The 22821-nt window shown below is 45.7% G+C and overlaps 1 protein-coding gene across 3 annotated transcripts in view; it reads left to right on the top strand.

Annotated features, from left to right (window-relative positions):
- The first annotated feature begins 913 nt into the window (after positions 1-913).
- The window catches only part of WIPF3 (WAS/WASL interacting protein family member 3), a 58005-nt gene continuing 36097 nt past the window's right edge, over positions 914-22821 (top strand). For all 3 annotated transcript variants that reach the window (XR_008310228.1, XM_053263972.1, XM_053263970.1), the window contains exons 1-2: positions 914-1054; positions 20799-21028. Coding sequence is in view for 2 of the 3 variants with exons in the window: in XM_053263972.1 (XP_053119947.1) it covers positions 20846-21028 (183 nt within the window). In the remaining variant the exon portion in view is untranslated. The remainder of the gene's footprint in view (positions 1055-20798; positions 21029-22821) is intronic.

Below are 22821 nucleotides of genomic sequence, written 5' to 3'. Positions count from 1 at the left end.
TAGGCACCTTTAGCTCGCCAGCTGTTGTTGAACTACAGCTCCTAGCATCCCCAGACACAATTTATCCCGGCTGGGAATGATGGAACTTGTAGTTCAACAGCAACAGCTGAGCTGAACGGCCAAGGTCGCCTAGCCATGCCCTAATGCTTAAGAGACTGCTGGGGGGCGTGGAGGCGCCTAGCCGTGCCATGCCCTAATGCTTAAGAGACTGCTGGGGGCTCTCTCCGTTCGGTGAACAAACATGGTTGAAAACCTGCTCCTATTCACACACGCGCCCGAGGAATTCTGTGTTTTTCACTGCAACATTTTTGGGCGGTATATAAATGTGGGGAATAATAAATAATCACCAGCCTGCCACCAAAAACAGGCTAAAGAGTTGCCATTAAAGGCAAAAAAACAAAACAAAACAAAATCCCCACTCTCTACACACGCCAACACTACCTGGCGGAGGCACCACCGGGCTCCAAGCCTGCCTGAACCGCCTTCCCTTTGCCCTGAGAGACGCAGAGAGGCCGTCCGCAATTACCCGATGGTGAGCGAAGCCTGCCTTATGGGCGGCGCCTATAGCGCTCCGGGGCTGCCAGAGTATGCGCTGAAGGGCGGCGGAAAGAAGTTCCAGGGCTGAGCCCCGCGCAAGCCACGCCTCCCCGTCCTCTCCTTCGGATGAGGACTCACGTTGGATTCCGGGACTAAAACACTCCCTCCCGAGCCCACCACCGCAAGATCTTTGCAGAACTCAAGGGTTCACCTGCTGCGGGTTCTCTGCTCGCTCGCTCAGCCGGTCTTGCCGGCTGTCCCAGGGCTGCCGTGCGCTGGGTGAGCGCGCTCTCTCCAGGAATCATCCCGGTCTCTTGACCGCAGAGTCTACGACGGACGGGACCCACGAAACTCTCAAGGCAGGGCAAAGGCTGCCGGGCTGGAGCGACGCCACGCCTCCTTCGACGCTGCTGCTGCCGCCGCCAACGGAGCGGGGGCACCTTGCTTGGGTGGTGGTTGTTGGACTCTTTGCGCTGTCTCGGCGGTCGGCTGATCCTTGCGGCTGTTCTTATTCCAGGTCAGTGAGAAAGGCTGCCTAGAATAGTCTTGGTTCTGTCTTGATCTCGGCGAAGGGGACCGGAGAGTGCATCGTGTGTGCCGCTGTGTGCACCTTGCCTCTCTCCGTCCAGGCGGTGGGCAGTTGAGTGACGGGGGTTTCCTTCCCTCCTTCCTATCCGCCCGATCCTAGGCGAAGTTAAGGGCGCCTGCGCCTGCCCGGGATCCAGCTGATTCTCCTTGGTGAGAGCTGGCCCGCCCGCTCCTAGGCTAGTGAGGCTGTTTTGTAGGCTCGATGACTTGAGTGGACAGAGTTGAATTGTACCAGGTTATCTGAGATCCTCGCCCCAAACCTGCCAGGCTTTGAAAACCGGACGGGCAGCTGGAGGAAGCGGACGTGAAACCAAATACGCTTTTTATGCCTGGTTGCTGGGGAATGCAGGACATGCACTGGGAAGTTAAGTGGACACTTGGTACATTACAAGGGCTTGAAATCGATCATTGGATTGTATTATTTATGAAAGAATGGCTAATAGGAGCGACGTTTGTTTGCTTGTTTGCTATAAATACTTAAAATGGAATATGTGGCATGGAAGCTCTTGGGAGCAAGTCTGCAGGGTACAAGAGGAGTCCCTTACAAACAAGGTTCTGTGGCTTACGAGGTCCTGCTTCTGGATCTGTCCATGCAACCAGAGGTGATCTTCCTATGAGACAGGGTAACATAGGCACATAGGAAGCTGCCATATACTGAGTCAGACCATTGGTCCATCTAGCTCAGTACTGTCTACACAGACAGGCAGCAGCTTCTCCAAGGTTGCAGGCAGGAGTCTCTCTCAGCACTATCTTGGGGATGCCAGGGAGGGAACTTGGAATCTTCTGCATGCAGATGCTCTTCACAGAGGCCCCATCCCCTGAGGGGAATATCTTACAGTGCTCACACATGTAGTCTCCCGTCCATATGCAAACCAGAGTGGAACCTGCTTAGCAAAGGGGACAAATCACGCTTGCTACCACAAGACCAGCTCAGGCATGGGTTGCAGAGGCACTGGCAAGTACTGGACTCCTACCACCACAAGTGCCACCCCCTCTCTCAGCCACTGCTATTGCCCTCAGGGGCATAGCAACAGGGAGTGGGTCCTACCAGCTGGGTGACAGCTTGGTCTTTGCTTTGCCCAGCACACGTCTGAAGAAGAAGATTGAGGAGGGAGGTACCCGTCTTCGCTTCTTGTCCCAGGGCCCACTCCAACCCTACTATGCCCCTAAATGCCTTCCTCCCACATTGGGTCATGTTGTTAATTTTTTGCTTCTTGCCCTGCTGGGGCGCACCTCTTCTCCACGACCTGAGCTAGGAACAACTCTGCTGTCCCTGTCTGGTGTGGTGATGTGCTCTGAGAGTGCATGTCTGCTACCACTGGACATCATATTGTCCCTCTTACCCTCTGGGAGCAAAATATCCTGGACTGCCTCTGCATGCAAGCTCTATACCTTACCAGCATTTTTAGTTACTACCTGGTTTTAGTCATTGTAGTTATGTAATACTTTCTCTCTCTGTTTCTCTGTCTCTCACACCCCTATGCTAAGATGCTTTCTTGAAAATGTTCAGGTGAAATCAGTTGGCCTCACTAGAGCAATTTAGAAAATGATCCTTCAATAAAGATGGAAATAAGAAGACTAGGTCCGTGTTGGGAGGAATGCTTAGTTTCAGGGCCATAGTAAACCGACAAGGGGCCAGAAACAGGAAGGATGTAAATCCAGCCCTCGGGACGGGAGTGTTTTTAGAAGGAGCACCTATTTCAGGCTGAGGTCAGGTTGACTCCAGCTGCAGCCAAACATTTTAAATGGTGGAGAAAACTGCTCTGATGGGCATGCTGTAGATAAGAGTCAGTGTGATGTTCTTTATGGATGTGGTTAAGCCAGAATAGGGGTGCAGACAGAGGGAATACAGTCCTGCGGATCAAGCCCAAGGTCTAGCATCCTGTTTCACACAGTGACCCACCAGATGCCTCTGAGAAGCCCACAGGCAAGAGCATGCCCCCTCTCCTGCTGTTGCTCCCCTGCAGCTGGTATTTAGAGGCACCATGCCTCTGAGGCTGGAGGTACCTTATAGCCCTCAGACTAGTAGCCATGGATAGACTTGTCCTCCATAAATTTATCTAAGTCTTCCAGGTTGACCATATCTTGTGGCAGAGAATTCCGTAGGTTAATTATGTATTGTGTGAAAAAGTGCATCCTTTTGTTGGCCCCAAATGTCTTGGCAGTCATTTGGGGGTGGGAGATATGAGTTTTCTAGTTTGTGCTAGGGAGGAGTTCAGTAAAATGAGTGGAGCAACTCCTCAAATGCTTAGAGAGGAATCAGCACCCCTGAACCAGAAGGCAGTGTAGGAAACCCAAACTGTAGAGTGAATTTAATGTTTGAGGTTAGCTTGGGGTTTTGGGGTGGTTTTTTTTCAAATGGCCTGAGGTCATCCAAAATCTTGAACTCATCAGATGTTTGGCTAAACATGCTGCCCACAAAGTCACACTGACACTTCACACTTTATGCAACAAGTTGTATTTTGAAGCTGCACTAGTATTTTCTGTTGTGAATATGTGCACCTCTTCATCTCTCTATTGCTTATATGTTTCCAAGCTCTTGGGGATATACAGTATATATGAATGTTAAATTGGCCGTTGTGTTCCTGCATGCTTGTTCATTGCATGTTTGTTCATAGGCATGCCCAGGTTCTCCTGATGCCTGAGGAGGACTCATGGTGAGCCTCCACACCTACTGTGCACAATTGATCTCCCATACATTGATCTCCCCAACCCAGTCTTCTCCCTACCCCACACAATGTGCTGCACATCAGTTTGCCTGCCCCAGTTCTTCCTCACCCAATCTTCCTTTCCCTACCTGCAACAATGATCCTCCCACTTAATCTCCCCTCATCATTCCCCTCTCTCCTGTTAGCTATTGCTGGTGATGGTAGGCACCATTACTAGTTGTCCTCTCTTTGCTTTTTTTAAAAGACAGCGTGCAGGGACATTTGAGCAGCAGAAAACATCTTTAACACAGTTCCTACCATTCCAACTTGCCCACCCTCTGCTTTTTAAAAAGCAAGGCAGGAAAGGGGGGATGAGGGCAGGAAGGAGAGGATGGTGGTGGCAGTGTCTGTGATTGGCATGAGTGTGCCATTGCCTGGTGAGATTTGGGGCCAGTAGGCTGGGCTGCAGCTAACCAATGGGCAACCCGCCACCTCCACCAATCTATTTCCTGATGTGGCTTCAGTAGTGGCTAGTGGTTCCTGGGACTGGGGAGCACTAGATGGGGCAGATGATGGGTGGAGCCATAGGTAGTGAGAGGTGGAGCCAATTGTGGGCAGCTGGGGAGGTGGAGCCAGGACTAGGCGGGTGCCTTAGCAATAACGGGCAAAGTGCAGATTTATAGCTAATGGGTGAGATCAAAATACAAATGCACACACAAGCACACAAATCTCAATTGCTCACCAGCAGAGATACAAAGAAATATGGAAAACATCAGCTCCTTTATAGTGCATAGTGTGTAGATTTGTATCTAACACGGCAGGATCAAAACACAAGGACACAAATACACAGGAAAAGAACTGTACAAGCTACAAGTAAAGCACAGACCAGCTACAAAAGGCTGCTTCTGTGCAAAGTGAATGCATTCTGAAATCACCAGGGCAGCTCTATCTGCCTGATTATTTCAAAAATGAATATTGCTAATAATAAATGACAACAAGAAAGAACTCTGAACCAGAGTGGTACAGTGTTTAGTGTGCTGGACTAGACTGGGGAAATCCAAGTTCAAATCCCCATTCAGCCATGAAACTCCCTGGGTGACTCTGGGACAGTCACTTATCTCTCAGCACAACCTTCCTCATAGGGTTGTTGGAAGGATAAATGTAGCCATGTACACTATGCCAGGCTTCTTGGAGGAAGCACATGCTATACATGTAAAACTAAATAAATCTATATAAGCCACAGGTAAAGCAGAGACCAGTTACAAAAGTGGAGAATAAATGCATTCTGAAGTTACAAGGGCAGCTCTGCCTGCCAATTTAAAAATATGTACATTTTTAATTTATTTATATTTATTTATTACATTTATATCCCGCTCTTCCTCCAAGGAGCCCAGAGCGGTGTACTACATACTTAAGTTTCTCCTCATAACAACCCTGTGAAGTAGGTTAGGCTGAGAGAGAAGTGACTGGCCCAGAGTCACCCAGCAAGTCTCATGGCTGAATGGGGATTTGAACTCGGGTCTCCCTGGTCCTAGTCCAGAACTCTAACCGCTACACCACGCTGGCTACATAAATGATAGAAAAATTACAGGTCTTTCAATGATGCTTGCTGCAGCTATGAACCATCTCCTGTAACTTAGAAGACACCATGGGAAGCAAAGATGCATGGAGACATCCTCTCCCTACTCCAAGCCTGCTGAACAGCTGGGTGCCACTCTGCCCACCTTGGGTGCCCACCACTTAGCCTGGATGTCCATCCTAGCAAGCAATAAATTTTTTTAAATAGAGATAACTGCTTTAATCCTTGCCAGCGTGGTGAAACCTATGTAGTACACCGCTCTGGGCTCCTTGGAGGAAGAGCGGGATATAAAATGTAAAACTAAATAAACTAAAACTAAATAAACCATAACCCCTAGTGGACATATTAATGCTTACAGATACTGGCCGCAATCCAGAGAAAAACCTGGTTTGCTCTTTGCATAGCAAAAATATTTTAAAAAATTAATTTACTTCCAACACAATCCATTCTTTCTCTACACCACCATTAACATGAAGTGGCCACAGAAATATCAGATAGTCAAAATATTGTCCAATGGATAAGCCTACATATGGAACTATAAAAATAATTACTTAAGTGGGCAGTTGACTAATGCATCCGGCAGGGGGTAGGAATGATGACCAACCTAGCATTCAATTTGTTGCAATGCCTGTCTGTCAAATTGTTATGCTAGAAGGAAGCTGGGCTCACACTGCAGTTGAGGGAACCTTTTTAAGTTCTCTTCGTCTGTTATGTCTGTCTTTATTCAGCATCTGTGTTGGAAGTATGAGCATGTTATTGTCTAATAATGGTATAGAACTTCTGTTTGAGGGTTTGAAAAAACACCATCAGTAGTAGAGGTTTGCAGGCATCTCTTCACTGCTGAAGTCTGAATAAACAAATACGTTAACATTCTCTTTTTTTAAAAAATTCTATTTTAAGTTATGTGACTTTGTGAATCTTATTCATATTTTAATTGGGTATACTGCTTCAAGAAAACTTATTGGAAAAGCAGCCTATATAATTATCTAAATGAAATAAATAACTTTCATCAATCATTTCACATTAAGAAACTCAACAGATTCTCCATTTATTTTTATGTGCAGCTTTTTAGTTTAGAAAAAAGTCAGCTAAAGGGACATGATCGAGATTTATGACATTATGCATGGTGTGAAAAGAGTGGACAGAGAGAAAATTTTCTCCCTCTTTTACAACACTCGAAGCTGCTTGCCAGGAAATTTAGGACTGCCAAAAGAAAGTACTTTCCCACTCAGTGCATAATTAATTAATCAATGAAATTATCTGCTGTGGAATTTGGAGATGACCACCATCTTGAATGACTTTAAAAGAGGTTTACAAACATTCATGGGGGACAAGCTACTGGCTTATCCATGGCTTTTAGTCTTGATGGTTATAAGCTACCTAGAGACTCATAGGCATGGTGCCTCTGAATACCAGTTGCAGGGCAGCAACATCAGGAGAGGGGCATGCCTTCATCTCCTGGTTGTGAGCTTTCCAGAAACAACTGGTGGGCCACTGTGGGAAACAGGATGGTGCCATGGGCCTGAACCAGCAGGGCTGTTCTTCTGTTCAGACTATGAACCCAGTTGTTCTAGGCACTGCACAAAATTTCTAATAGGTTTGACCCCAACAAGACATTGTAAATGTTGTAAATCTACTCATTGAGGCTATTCACACGGTCCACTGAAATCGGGCTAGGGGAACTTAGCCCAGTTTCAGTGGACCATGGACACGGCGAGCCTGGTGTCCTCCAGGCGGTTGACCCGCCAAACTACCCCTCCCCTTAAACTGGGTTTGCAGAGCGAGCACTCCACAAACCAGTTTTTTAAAATCGTGAGCTGCTGCGGCACGGCTCCACACCACAGCAACTCGTGAGGAGACCACCGACCAGGAGGCTGAAAAGCAGCCTCCCGGCTTGGGGGTCTCTCCAGCATGCTCTGTGCGCTCGTGCAGGGCATGCTGGAGCTTCTGGGGGCCGCATGGCCCCTGACCTCCCCAGCCCCTGCCGGCTCCATGACGGAGCCAGCAGTCGTGTGGGCGGCCACTGTGGCCGCCCGGAGCAGACTGACTGCTCATCTGCGGGAAGAGCGGGTTTAGCCCACTCTCCTTGCAAACCCCCTCATAGTGGATCCAAGACTGTTAGAGCAGGTTATTACTCTGTTTACATTTGACATTTGAGGGATGTTAACAGTGATTTAGGCCAAGATTTTCCTTCGAGCATGCCTAATTTAATATATATAATTGCAGATGCATCTATTATAGAATGTTTCTTCTTGAATAGGAATATTTACTTTATTAGTATTGAGGGAGAGTGCTTAAATATTTATAAGAAAATATACTTCCTTCAAATTGTAGCAACTATATATTTGTCTTTTCTCCTCTGCTCAAGTAAACTAGAGTTATCTTCTTTATATTTAATTCTCCAAGACAGCCCTCATTCTCACAGCTGCAGCAAGTGAGTAGAGGTCTATTTGGACCCTCTAATATAATGCAGTTATTATATTTAACTAGGTGGGCCAGGCACAGAGCATATGCGCCTCTAGTTCTGCCCCACTCCTGCCCGCCACCGCTGCTTTCTTTGCCTGCTTGCCGCCTCCATTTTCTTGCCTGCCGGTCGCCACTGCCTTCATCCCCCGCCTGCCCGCCTGCCAGCTGCCCCTCCCCCTGCTATCTTTCCTGCTTTGCCCACAAGCCTGTCCGCCGACGCTGGCACTGTCCTCTCCCTCTGCCGGCTGCTCGCTCGCGAAGTCTCGTGAGAGCTGCCATGCACGGGACAAAAAGAAACAAATACAAAGTCACTATGGATCCAAACTTTCCTCACTGTGGTGGCACCAGAAAACAATCTGGAGAGAGGCACAGAAGAGTTAAAGTGCACCTACATTTCACATTAATGCTTCAATCCTAAACTTGAGTCCAAGGAAACTTGAGTCCTAAACTTTCATCCTAAACTTGAGTCCAAGGAAAACAGCTTTTTATCTGTATTGATCACACACACAGCCACATTTTCTCTTGTGTTTGACTCTGCTGTTTTCAATTTTTTAAATATACCCATGTATAGAAAGCAAGTTGGTAGGCTATTATTATTAGCAAGTTGGAGCTAAAAATCTGATCTGGACTTTTCAGAGTAAAATATAGCTTACTTATATAACTACTGACTTGATTTATTTCATTCTTATACTTGCAATGATGTCTTTGTATTATTCAGTATCTAGATTCTGCCCTCCCCTCACCCCCAAAACCTAAGGGGGAAATTTGTGCATATGTCATTATCTTTCAGCTGCATCAACCTTACAGGTTTGTTGTGGGATAAAAAGGGTGTTAAGCCCATATATGTTACCTTGAGCTCCTTGAGGAAGGCAGAATGCATATATAATGAATTCTGGTATGTGCTTCTAAATGTCGCTTGTGTTTACTTGCATGTCTGAGCCTTTAGAATTTTGTCATTCTTTTAAAAAGATTTCTTCCTTTTAGGCTGCAATTCTGTGACATTTACTTGGGAGTAACCCGCATTGGATTCAGTTGGCTGAGTAAACATGCATAGGACTGGATTTAGGGATGTGCAAACCAACTTGAGTTAGAGCTGGTTCAAATTTGAACCAGCTTGGTTTGAAGGCTTGACATAATCTGGATATGCAAATGGCCCATGTGCATGTGTAGAGGTCAAACACATGGCCTCCACACATGTGAAGAGGCCTGAAATAGGCTGAAGAAGGCCCATACTGGCCCCGGCCTCAGCCTGGCCCTTGGGACTCGTGGGGAGGATGGTGGGGGTTGTGGGAGCCACAGCCACTCTATGAATGTTTAAGCAATTTTACTGCTTTAAACCCAGGGGGTCAGTTCTGAGCCAATCCAGTCATTTTGTGCACCCCCCTAACTGGACTGTCAAAGATTTTAGCTCAAAGGGAAATGTTGGGGAAACTCATACATAATTGACAATAGTGGCTTCTGCTAAAATGTGATTTTTCACTAGGTGCTGATTTTTGATCTCTGGTTCTAAATCCAAATGTACATGCAAGGGTATTCTTTAATTATTCTAGCCACATTTTCCCCCCATACATAACCAAATAACCATGTATGAAAAATTAACTTGATGATTAATCCCAAGTTTATACAATTTTGCTCCTTATGTTGTCATTTGAACCTTTAAGCAAGTGAATTTGAGACCAATTCGAAGGTGACTTTTTAATACACTTGAAGGGGAGGTGGCTTTGCTGTTTACACAAATGTCAGCCAATCAGCACTGTTCGCAGCCCTGCTACAAAAAGAGGAAGTAACTTCATGACTGATACAGTGGCCGGCCAACCAGCACTGTGCAGTCTGGCCTCTGCTGCAAACCAGAATAATGGGTTTCCTCCGAGCTGAGGGAGGAAGATAGTCTGTGGGCTGGTTCAGATGATGCTTTGAATGAATACTTTGGGGAGGACCATGGGTGTGTATTACACACTTCCAACATCCCAACAAGTATGTGGATGGTGGTTCAGATGAACTGCACCACCGCCTTGCACCACCTCCCGCCCCTGCAACTAGGTGCTGATGCACCAGATGGCGGTGGGAGATGTGCAACCTCATGTCCCTCTTTCATGTCTTTAGATGATCCAGTTGAAGTATTGTCCGAACTGGCCCTGTATATTTGAGATGTTGGGAGCATCCTTCCACATCAAGCTCACCACTATAACTATGTACATCTGGGCATACATACACTAAACAAGCTGCTAGTCTTGGTGCCCTTGACAATTAGACTGTATCTGTCTCATTTTCCCTCCTTGCAATTATAATCAATATTTTTCTGACTGAAATAATAATGCAGAATTTCAAGCCGAGGATTTCAGTGTATATATATGCATTTCAATAAATACTTTTCTACTAGCTTACCATTTAAAAAACTGAGTTGTTAAGAAGCAGCATAACTTTGTTGTTACATGTCATTGGTTATTAGGAAGCAAGACTGCTATGCCCTCCAGTTCTCTATCTTGGTAAAGGTAAAGTGTGCCGTCAAGTTGATTTCGACTCCTTGGTACAACCTGCTAAAATATTCAGCATTCTTCTAATGGTTTTTCCTGAGGACAACTTTGATTGATTTAAGTCAGCCCTGTAGCTGAGTGCTCCACAAGCATTAGACTCAGTGCTGTCTGTACAAAAGATTCAGCTGGACTGAAGGTTCTGTCCAACAGCCTTTAGAATGTGATCTGGCTGCCAAAGTAGATATTTATCCGTTGCTTATTCCAATGGCTGGTTAAGGTTCCATGGGGCTGGTTGGTCTTGGCTTGCAGAGCCTTGGTGTTCCGCTGCTGGAAATCTACTTCCTACTTTTCAGTTGGCCATGGAAGTCCTAAGGTTGCCCCTAATTATATTGGCATTGGGAGGAGTGTGGCAGGTTTTCTTATAAGGACATAATTATAAGAACATAATTGATCTGGATCAGATCAAAGGTTCATCTAGCCAGCACCTAGTGACCAACTGGATGCCTCTAGGAACACGTGAAGGCAAACTGCCTCTGAACATGGAGGTTACTGATAGAATGTTGTTGCAGAGACTTAATTAACAATTTCTTTGCCATGTTTTTATTAAAGGTAAAAGGGCAAGTTTCAAGGCTATATGTTGGCAATTCTGCTTCTTGGTTCCATTTTGGTTTCAAGAAGCAGTTCAACCCAGTGTTGAACCCTGGTCTGAATTCAGTATTGGCATCATTACTGAGTGTTTATATTAAGCATTCAGCTTAATATTACATTATATTCAACATGATATTAAGCATCCAATATTGGCATCATTAGCCACCCAAAGTGGGGAGGCAACCTGCCTAGAGATCAGGAGCCTGTTGGTTCAAATCCCCACTGGTGTGTTTTCCAAAATATGGGAAACTCCTATATCAGGCAGCAGGGATATAGGAAGGTGCTGAAAGGCATCATCTCACACTGTGTGGGAGATGGCAATAGTAAATCACTCCTGTATTCTGCCAAGAAAACCACATGGCTCTGTGGTCGCCAGGAGTCAACACTGACTCGACGGCACAAGCTTTATTGGCATCATTGCTGAGTGGTTATATTAAGCATTCAGGCAAATGCTTAGGTGTGCCTAGAAGTTGATTAATCCAAATGGCCTTACAAATTAGCCTGGGCACTTGGGCAAGAACCATGCCTTTAGTGGAAGAGCATCTGATTTGCATGCAGCAGATCCCAGGTTTAATCTCCAGATAAGGTTGGGAAAGACCCCTGCCTGGAGAGCTGAACCCTGGAGAGCTGAACCCTGGAGAGCTGTTGCCTCCATCTGTTATTCCCCTCCCCCCCCCAGATCTAATGTACTGAGCTAGATTGACTGATGGCCTGACTCAGTATAAGGCAGCTTTCTATGTAACCTGTGTAACCACAGGGAAGTCCTCCTGTATAAACAAAGGCTGCAAGAGAGCCCTGCAGTGCTCTCAGGTAGCTCCTGTTGATTTCAGAAGAGCTTATGAAAGAATACTGTTTAATGGGTTGAGTAGCCCTTCTTGTCACCCGAAATCTGCTGCATGGCAAAATCTGTTACCTATGGCCATTTCTGCTAATGCCATAAACCCACATTAGCTGTGGCAGTGTGTACTTGCTATTCCGTGGCTTAAACCAATGTATAGCTAGACATACAAATCACCTTGGTACAAATCACCTTGGTTACTTGGATATCAGGTGACCTTCTCTGGGGAATAAGAAAGTGGTGTTTGGCATGCATTTGCTGAAGACTTATATCTTCAAATTATGCAACTCTTGTATTCAGTCACCAAAGGCAAACTTTACAAAAAATCTCTAGCAAAACCATGTTTATATTTGTAGATTCAAATAAAGCCAGGTTTCACTGACTTGAAAGTCAAATGCAGATTATGTGAATATAAAATTGGGTCAGTTCAGATGTCACATGGAACCGTGTTTAAAGTCCGGTCCCGCACAATGTCTCTGAGCCTTGGGGGCATACGCTCCTTCCTCCCATGCTCACATGAGCGTGCTTCCAATATAGGTGACTATAAGCCAAGATCCGCCATGATATCTGATCTGACCAATCTTGGTTTATTCTAATCTACTTATTTGAAATAAATTGTCATCTGTAACTGACATCTCACATTGCTTACAGATTGCTTCTTATTTCAAGTAAGTAGATTAGAATAAACCGAGATTGGGTGGTTGGAATTTCAACTAGATTGGGAGTAGATGCTCCTGTGGCTGTGGCCATGGGAGAGGGAGAGTGTGCACACCTCAGGGTTGGGGGTGTCATGTGGGACTAGTTTTTAACCGTGATTCTGCATGATGTGTGAATCATCCCATTAAGACAGCAACAGTTCAGTTCTTTTTGAAACAAATAAAAGCTGGCAACACAAGATTACATTACATGTCTCTGTGTGATCTCGTGGGCAATTCCATCCTGTCTCCACCTGCTCTGGCCTTGTTGGGGTTTTGGTGCACACATAGAATAGGTGTAGCTAGCTGGTAAGCCATGGACTGATTCTAATTCCTAAAGCAAGTTTTTTGGACCTCAATCGCCCTACCAATTAAGGTACAGCAAAACATTTTGGTTGTTAAAAAAAATGAGGCACTCACAGTGCAAGCCAATGCATGTCTACTCAGAAGTAAGGCTCACTGTGTTCAGTTAGGTAGGTACAGGCTTATGGCCCCAGTCTCCGTGTGTATTTCATCTGAATGGTATGAGATTGCTTGCTTTATGTTTTTCGGAAAGGCAAAAACTCTACTGCCTAAATGTGGTTCACTGACTAATTGTTTATTGAGCCTGTGCGAAGCTTTGGCCAAAGCTGAAGCCTCTGCACATTCCCCTGGCATCATGCAGAGATGACCTTGCCCACTGTGTGTTGTCCAGCACTGATGGGCTCCTTTAAGCGAATCGAGAGGTGTCCTTAGAGAGCCCTGGCGGGCCTGGGGCAAATCAGCCAATGCTTGGGCCCCTTTTAGTTAATTTCTATGTCAGCAACAGGAGCAGGGCCCAGACAGTCACCCTGCCCCAAGGGCTGCCCCGCGAAGCTCTCTTGAGCCCCTGGACCATAATGGAAAGCATGTAGAGGATGCTGGGAAGTGTAGCCCTTCCCAGCACTTTCCCCATAGAGCCCCTAAGAGTGGTCTCTGTCTCTCTTAAAGGGCCTTCCAGCATGGAGTAAAGCACAGTTCTGTGCAAAGGATAGCCCAGTGGGAAATGGCTCTCCCATTGAAGGGATTTTGAGGGGGGGGGAAACTGGCCCCCACCCCAACCCTGCTTGAAAAATAGTAAAGACCACTGCCTTAAGGGGATCTTCCAGGATGCTTAGTTGTTTATAGACTCACAGTCTTATTGCTGGGCAATTCCTGCTTTGATTATTGAGCCTGAGCTTGTGAGGGGTCAGAGATTCTTTTAGTGTGGTGCCTTGAGAATATAATTTCTCCTGAGAACGCAGAAGTTGGTCGTACACCAAGCAGAGATGAGAACGATCATTTCAGTTTTGACAGGCACTGAGTTGCAGCTAGATCCTGGTGAGATCTAGCCATAAGCAATGCTGCCAGTTTTGACAACATGCTATGCTAGAGCCCTTGGAGTGTCAATCAAGTGCTGACTTACAGGTAAAATGCAGCAGAAGATCATTAATCATACATATGTGAATAATTTATGTTTGCTCTGTTGCAGTTCAAAGAGTACAGCCAGTTATCAAATGTGGATTTTGACCCTCATTTCCCATTTTGATCTCCTTTGTTAAGAATGAAACCTGCTACCTTTTAAATTAACTCTAGGCTGCCTTATTTCAGTTCCTTCGGCATGCCTAGTCCTGTTAAAACAGCTCTGACTCCTCTTCAGTGTTTTAATCCAATTTGTTTCCATTTTGCCTCAAGTAGTAATCTCTTGCTTTTCTTTGATACAGAAGATCTTTGCTTTTGTTTTAAAACAATGTTGTGGAAAATGTAGTCCTGAAAAGAATTTGTAAAATAATTTCGGTGGTTGAGTAATTCATTAATCATGCTTTCAAAATATGAAATCGTATTTGTAGTTTCCTTTTGTGAATCCCCTTCATTGTTTAGAAAAGGTTAGTGTTGTTTTCTGTCTAATAATCTTGTATGTTGTCTTTTAGCAGTTTGTCCCAGTGGGGATCCTCTAGAGAGCGTGTGGTGGGAGGTGTAAGAAAGAAAAAGGAGGAAAAGGCGAAGGAAAAAATGGAGTTTATATGAATAAAGTCTTAGTTAAACCTATATAAGATTTCCTTGTGTTTATGAGGGCAATGCATTGAAGGCTGCAGTCTTAGGCATACTTGCAAGGGCATAAATTCTGTTTAAAATAATATTTCCCAGAGAAGAGTAAATTATAGTCAAGGCTTTACTGCTTCTGGAGACTTGGCTAAATTTTGGCCAGTTTTAATCTCCTCACTTTGACTGAGTTCAGACACAATCGGACACCTTGGTTTGTACTAGCCATAGTTAAGAAACTACTGCACCATTTTGAGCTTCCTGATGTAAAACTGGCAAACTAATACGCTGCTTATCTTCTTTTGTTCCCCACCTGATCAGGACTCAGATTCATAACCTGTCTCCCATCTCCACGGTGTAGTAGCCCCTTTGAGGTGGAGCAATGGTCCTAAATGGCTTTCCAATAGCCTGTGAATTTTGAGATAAACAGCACAAACAAATCTGGTTTGCAAACAAACTTCAAACCATGGTTACAGATCCTGATTTGTTAGCTCTAAACATTAAGCCATGGTTTGTGGGCAGTCTCAGTTCAGACATTGAAGCAAACCATGATTTAGCTCAACAAACTGTGGAGGTCATTCACACAGTCAAAAACTGTGTTCTACCCAGGTTTGGGAGGTGTGTGTTCTCCCAATTTTCGGTTATGTGGAAGCAAGGTAGGAGGAAAAGCTATCCAGGTTTTCCTCCTACCTTGCTTCCACTCAACCAAAAATTAGCAGAACAAACACTTCTCAAACCCAGGCAGAACAAAGTAAAGGTATATACATGCACATCCTAACCCAATCTACATTAGCCCAGCCTGGGTAGGCTGCATGTGTGAAGCCCTGGGAGCGAGGTCACTCCCTGTGCTGCACCCATGCCAAGCCCCTCTTTCAAACCCAGCATTTAGCTGAGGTTAAGCAAACCTGTATTTCGCTTAACCTTGGCCGATGAAGATGTGGTTCACTTAACCTCGGCTGGTAATCATCTGGTCAATTGCCTCTTGGTTAAACAACTCTCCCCCGGCCGGCCGCCATTTCTGGCAATGAGCCAGGGGGAAGGAGTGAACGTACAGAGTGTGGCAGCTGCTCTAACGAGAGCAGCCACCACACTCATGCCCTGGGGCAGCTTAGGATGTGAAAAGTCCTCCTGTCCCCATCATCACCTAGCTTTCTTGCTAGGACTAGGAGATAGAGCCCAGAGCCCCCATGGAGAGGCTCAGGCTTCATGGAACAGACAAGCCTCTGCATATAACCCTTAAATCCCCTGCACTACATATAACCCTTGCTACTGCATCAAGACTAAGGCGTCTACCTTCAGGACAAAAGAAGCTCCACTTTCCATTAGTTTTAGTAGGAAACCCACCCTAATCAGATCTTTTGGAGCCAAAAATGTTTAACATTTTTGAGGAACAGTCCCAAATTCACCCCAAACCTATAAGTGGTGGTTTGCTTCAGTTGGGTAGGATTTTGACATTTGGCAAATTTCAGTGGCAGGATATGAGTGTGTGGGGCTATTCTGACGATCAGCAAAAATCGGGCTAGCCTCCGCTAGCCCAATTTTTGCTGATCGTCAGAAGCATCAGGCTCACAGCCGAGCCCGGAGGTTCTGGAGCGGCTAACCCGCTCTGGAACCCCTGGTAAAAAGCAGGTTTGCGGAGCGAGCGCTCCGCAAACCTGCTTTTTACAATTGTGAGTAGCCACGGCGTGCTTTCGCGCTGCACCTACTCATGAGTAGGCCTCCGGCTGGGAGGCAAAAAGCCGCCTCCTGGTTCAGGGGTCTCCCCAGTATGCCCTGCGCGCTCGCGCAGGGCATACTGGGGCTTGCGGGGGCCACGTGGCCCCCGAGCTCCCCAGCCCCCGCTGGCTCTGTCTCAGAGCCAGCAATCATGTGAGCAGCTGATCCGGCCGCCCAGGGCTCCCTCCCCACTCACCCGAAGAAAATGGATCGTGAGACCCAGCTCTGTGTGTTGCAACACACGGTGAGGCTATTCACACTTGAGTGCAAAACCGGGCTAAGTGACCCCAGCCCAGGTTTGTGTGTGTGTGTGTGTGTGTGTACCACCAGGATCGGGCCTGATCCTGGCAGCTACATGGGGGGGGGTCCCAACAATGCACCACACACTTGTGCAGTGCATTATTGGATCTCCGGTGGGGGGGGCAATGCATGGCAGCACATCCCAGCACCCCGACTTTAAGAACTGCAGCTAGCAGCCACCGGTCGTCTGGATGGGCGATTCGCCCACCCAGGGAAGCAAGGTTGCTCATCTGTGGGTAAGTGTGAGGGTAAATGTAACCCACTCTCCCCACAGACTGCCATGGAGCTCTTCTCACTGATTATGAGAAGAACTCCAGTGTGTATGTGAGAGAGACAGGGGGGCGGCCGTTCATATGAGTTGGGTGGATGTGAGGGGAGGCAGGGGTCAACCTACCTTCCCCTAGACAACCGCTTGCAGCCCCGAAGGTGTGCAAGCCATGTGCCCACATGAACAGCATGGCTAAACAGAGGCTGGGACTCATTGTCCTGGCCTCCGGAGATCCCACAATGCACCATGTGACACGCGCGATGCATTGGGAGATTGCATTGGGAGATTCCGCCAAGAGACAGGTGCTCTTGGTGCCCATCTCTGTGTGTGGCCGGGCTGGAAGTAGCCCACCTCGCACACAAGTAAGTAGCCCAGGTTAAGGGAGCGCTCGTTCCTTTAACCTCGGCTAGCAACCGGTCTAAAAAGCTGGGCTAGGTGGCTCTGGCCTGCCGGGATTGGGACCGATCCTGGCAGTTCTCATGCACAGCCTAATCCAGGTTTCTAGCCTGGGTTAGGCTGCGCGTGAAAACAACTTCAGAGGCTGCATATTTTGATTTGACAGATCTGAGGTGTGGCTCATTACTTTCCTCAGTTATCTGCTGGGCATCCTTCTATATTTTGAGTTGAGTCTGGATTGGATTTGACAGGACATTTTTTGTGGACACCAGCTGGGCTGGTATCACAATTCCCAGACTTTTATTAATCTACCTGTCTGCCCCTTGCAACAACTGTCTTATGCAACGTTCTTTCTTTCCTATTTTAATAATGTATTGTTTTCTTTTTCCTAAGGGCTGCAGCTGTTAAGGGCTGCATCTTAAATAACATTCTTGAGCTATGATGCAGGCTTCTAGTGCACCTGCAAATGGTATGTTGCACTCAGATTGTAGCAAGGTAGATATTGGGCTGTGCAAGCTCATGTACTGGGGGTATGCAATACAAAAAGTATTTCTGAATATCTCTTGCCTGAAAGATGACTTAAGTGCGCCCATATGAAGCTAACATGCCACAGTGTGGCACAGGTGGAAACAGTGAGGAGGAGAAAATATTTTTCGCAAGTTCCTAACAATGTGGATGAATGGGATCAAATTGTACAAGGGAAAAACAGACTAAATATATCACAAGAGAACCTACAGTTGTGACTGCCTGTTCTGTTTCCTGTGATTCACAAAGCAGCAATGGAGGGTTAGCATGTGCTCAATATGTCTTGGGGGAGGACAAGCTGTGGCTATGGGAGGAATCGTGAGTGACATTTCCATGGATGAAGGGGAACGAGGGAGAAACTGGCAGATGAGCTAACAGTACTGGCACCAGAGTGCTTATAGCACTCTTTAGGGAACATTGTTTAGGCCAGAATGCAGGTTTATGCGACATATTGATGTTTCTAACATTTTGTAGACCAACAGGGAATGGTGGAGCAGTGCTTTTCAAACTGTTCTGGAAAACCCTAGCATTCCCCTAGAAGAGGGCTTGACAAATCCCAGGCACCAGGGAGCCATGGCACCTAGAAATTTAACTGTGGCACCTAGATTAGGATATTCAGATGCATTTAATAAAATATGTATTTGTCCCAGGTAGCCCTGTTCTGTTCTAAGTATGCTACTTGTAAAGGGGATATGGTGAAGTCCACCCCTCCTTCCTAGAGTGTCTGTCACTGCCAGTAATCTTGCCAAGTGTCCATTGTCTGGGTCCTAATTTTTTGGCTGGCTCCTAGTTCCAAAGAAAATTTGTCAAGGCCAGCCCTCGAAGCTTATCTGGCTTCCTCAACGTGATCACTAATGACAGATGAGTTTTGTAAAGCAACTTTCTCATCACTTCCAATCTTTCCCTGCAAGGCACAGTAGCAGTGACTTGCTAGGTGAATTCCAGGATGTATGCTTGGTTTCATGTGGGATGGTTCTTGGCTGGTGCTCTGCATGAGAGGAGAGTATGACTAGAACATGCCCCAGAATCCTCTGCAAGTGTTCTGTGGTAGGTCTGGGCTGGGGTTATTTAGTGGATGTAGAAAGCCTGAAAATTACTGTGTTAGAGCCCTAGAAAACTAGATTGCTTTTTCTAGAATTCCTTATATTGCCATGGCAACAGTTTAAAGGAGAAGCTTAGTCTTTTCTTATAAAAACATTGTGTGAGTCTGTTCTTCCAAGTTATTTAGTTGAATTTAATAATTACATTCTGTGTCATAGGAGGGAGATGTAGGAAGTCTGAAAGAAGGCCATTCCATGAGTATAGAGAATGCACAGCATGCTTAGTCACGTCACCTCTTCAAACTTTTATCCATAATGCCAACACTATCTCCCTGTGCCAGACAAAAAAGCCTGGCATATATAAGAATATCCAGGCCCATAGGGTGAAGGAAAATGTTAAGAGAACACTGTGTAAAAGCTTTTGTCATATGATTTCTCAACTGACTTTCAAGGCTAAGTACTACATTAAGAAAAAAATAGCAGGCTGGATTGACAAATACATTTACCATTCAAGGAACACGTCCCACTAGCAAAGCTGGCATTTAAGATGAAGGTTATCACACAAAATGAGTGTAATCTGACTGCTCATGCTGTAATGGTGTATTCAGAAACTGAGTTTCGGGCATCTTATTTTAGGATGTTGGGGTGAGGACATTGGCCGAATGAAATGTAAAATGGTTGTGAAATTTTGTTGTAAGGACGATACAAACTCTAAGTGGGTCAGTAGCCCGCTTCAGACATGATTAAGCAAAGCCCCACTCACACTTACATCTTGGAAAGTGGGGAGCAAGTCCCGGCCCAGAACTTTCACTCACCCTCTCTCCTGCCGGGCTAAGGCATAGCTAGGGCGCTGTTTTTCTGAAGGGGAATGCACCATAACCTTGATGGCTGATGCTTCCATGAGCAGCAACCTCAGGCTATTCAGGTTGCTGCTCATGGAAGTGGCTGCTTCCCCTTCAGACAAACATCATCCTAACTGTGAGTGCCTGGCAGAAGGGTGTGAGTGACAGCTCTGGGATGGGACTTCCTCCCTGCTTTCCTAGCTGTAAGCATGAGCAGGGTTTTGCTTAATAATGTCCGAAGAAGGATAGTATCATAGAGAAATGCACACTGTTTTAGTGTACAGGTTCATATTTGCTGAACCTTGGGCATCGTCAGTTGCCATGAAGAGCAAAGAATGGTGCACGGCAATGGGGAAGGCAGGAGAAGGGGAAAAGGAGAGGCTCAGTCAAACTGATATGGTCCATTGGCCATCTGAGGAAATGGGAGTATAGCAAAGGGGTGGGAAAGAGAGGAGATGAAGGCCTAGCTCTAAGGCTGTACGATTTCAGTATGTAGGGACCCATATGGTCACTGAATGCTCTTCCCTCTTACACAAATTTCCTGCGGATACACATTAAAATTGAAATTTTGTAGCTTAATATTTTTCCTGATATGCATGTTTTCTGTGTTCAGGGGCATTCTTGTATGGGGGAAGATCTAGTCAGGTGAACCCCTACCTTCAGTTTGAAGTGGTACAGCCCAAATTCTGTTTTATCGTTTCAGTGATAACTATTTGCAGAGATGGTGACAGGTCTCAAATATTTAAAAATACGAGTCAAAATAAAAGGAACTGTTGTTCACCATTTCTACCCAGAGATGCCTTCAAATTGTTGAACTGTTTGGTTTGTTTGGTTTGTTTGGTTTGTTTGGTTTGTTTGGTTTGTTTGGTTAAAATATGTATGCCCTGCCCCTCCAGTGCCCTATTGCTTCAGGTGCCTCACAAAATTTATCTAGGTTCCTTGTCCAGAAAAACTTCCCATCTTAGTTTGTCAGTGGCAAAAGCTGCCTTTGAAAATAGTACCTGTACCTTTCTAGGGTGTTCAAGCACTTATTGGGAATACTCTTAATGTACATGTTATCTGTTTGCGTGGGAGTAACATGATTAGTGGAATCCCATCTGTGAAACGCTTTCAGTTTTATATAAGCGATCAAACTTGAAGGGCAGCTCTTTGAGCATACAGTATGCAAATTTACTTCTCTTTCTTTTCTCCCCTCTAGGACGTTCTGTGATCCTTGATAACAGACTGAAATCAGAAACTTGACAGATGCCAGTACCACCACCACCTCCACCGCCGCCGCCTCTTCCACCACCTTCTTCTGGAGGTCCTCCTGCTCCCCCTCCCCCTCTTCCATCACTTTCTGGAGGTCCTCCCCCTCCCCCTCTTCCATCACCTTCTTCTGGAGGACCACCACCACCACCACCACCACCACCACCTTCATTTCCTCTGGTAAGGCTTGTTTTTCCATTTACTTACATTATGAAGAGTAATACTAACATTTAGGGGCACATGAAGACTGCATTGTTTTGAAGCTAATGTTAACTACAAATTCCTAGGTTTAAGAAGCTTCAGCAGCAGCTGCATTTGAATGTAGCTCTTAGATCAGTAAAATTTTCCATTTTGAATTCTTGTAAATTCTCAAAAGTTCATTTTTTTAATATTAAGAAGTTTTTCTCCACCCGCTTGTAGTACATTTTAACCTTTCACTTTTTTGTTTGTCTGGCTTATCCCATATTCATGGCAATGTTGGCAATGCGTTTGATGTACAGTATTTGCTGGGATCAAGTGTAACAATAACACTATCTATCTATTTATTATTTATTATTTATTATTTATTATATTTATAAACCGCCCCATCCAGAGGCTCTGGGTGGTGTACAATAACTTTTTAAAAAGACATAAAACCCACAATTCAAACACAATGCTAAAACAATATAAAAACCATTCAAAAATGATTAAAACTATTTAAAACCAATTAAAATACTTTTAAAAACAACAACACTTTACAAGCCTTGGAAGGCCAGGTCAAATAAATAGGTTTTTAGAGCTCTCTTAAAGGCTGACAGCAAGCCTAAACTGCAGATATCTGCTGGGAGTGCATTCCATAGACCAGGAGCAGCTACAGAAAAGGCCCAGTTCCGAGTCGCCACCAGATGTACCGGTAGTAACTGAAGATGGACCTCTCCAGATGACCTCAACGAACGATGGGGATCATACCAAAGAAGGCACTCTCTAAGGTAACCCGGACCCAAGCCGTTCAGAGCTTTAAAGGTAATAACCAGCACTTTGTATTTCACCCAGAAACATATCGGCAGCCAGTGCAGCTGTTTTAAGACAGGCATAATAATGTCTCTCCGGGTTACCCCAGAGACCAATCTGTCTGCCGCATTTTGAACTAACTGAAGTTTACGGACTACGTACAAAGGCAGCCCCACATAGAGTACATTGCAGTAGTTGAGCCTGGAGGTTACCAGCTGATGCACCATTATTTTGAGATCGTTCTTTTCAAGGAATGAATGCAGCTGTCAAATCAGCTGAAGCTGATAGAAAGCACTCCTGGCCATAGCTTCCACCTGAGATACCATGGTGAGGTCTGGATCCAAGAGCAATCCCAAACTGTGTACCTGTTCCTTCTGGGGGATTGTAACCCGTCCAGCACAGGAAGATCTAACGCATCCCTTAAATTCCAATCTCCCACAATTGGATTGAGCTTCAATTTGTTATCCCTCATCCAGCCCATTACTGCCTATAGGCAGGTGTTTAGGGAGTGAATGCCATTTCCTAATGATGACGATGAGGATGATAAGGAGAAATAGATATGGGTGTCATCAGCATACTGATAACACCCTGCACCAAATCTCCTGATTACCTCACCCAGCGGTTTCATGTAAATATTAAAAAGCATTGGTGACAAAATGGAGCCCTGAGGGACTCCATATAATAGCTCCCATTTTAAAGAGGAACTGTCACCAAGCTCCACCATCTGGAATCTACCTGATAGATAGGAGCGGAACCACTGCAAAGCAGTGCCTCCTATCCCCAATTCCCCTAGGCGATCCAGAAGGATACCATGGTCGATGGTATTGAACGCCGCCAAGAGATCCAAAAGAACCAACAGAGTCACACTCCCTCTGTCGATTCCCCAGTAAAGGTCATCCATCAGGCCGACCAAGGCAGACTCAACCTCATAGCCCACTCTAAAGCCAGTTTGAAATGGGTCTAGATAATCAGTTTCCTCTAAA

Source organism: Hemicordylus capensis, chromosome 6, assembly GCF_027244095.1.
Source record: "Hemicordylus capensis ecotype Gifberg chromosome 6, rHemCap1.1.pri, whole genome shotgun sequence".
NCBI classification, from domain to species: Eukaryota; Metazoa; Chordata; class Lepidosauria; order Squamata; family Cordylidae; genus Hemicordylus; species Hemicordylus capensis.
Note: the sequence above shows the minus strand (reverse complement) of the source record. Positions and strands in the feature narration are given on the sequence as shown.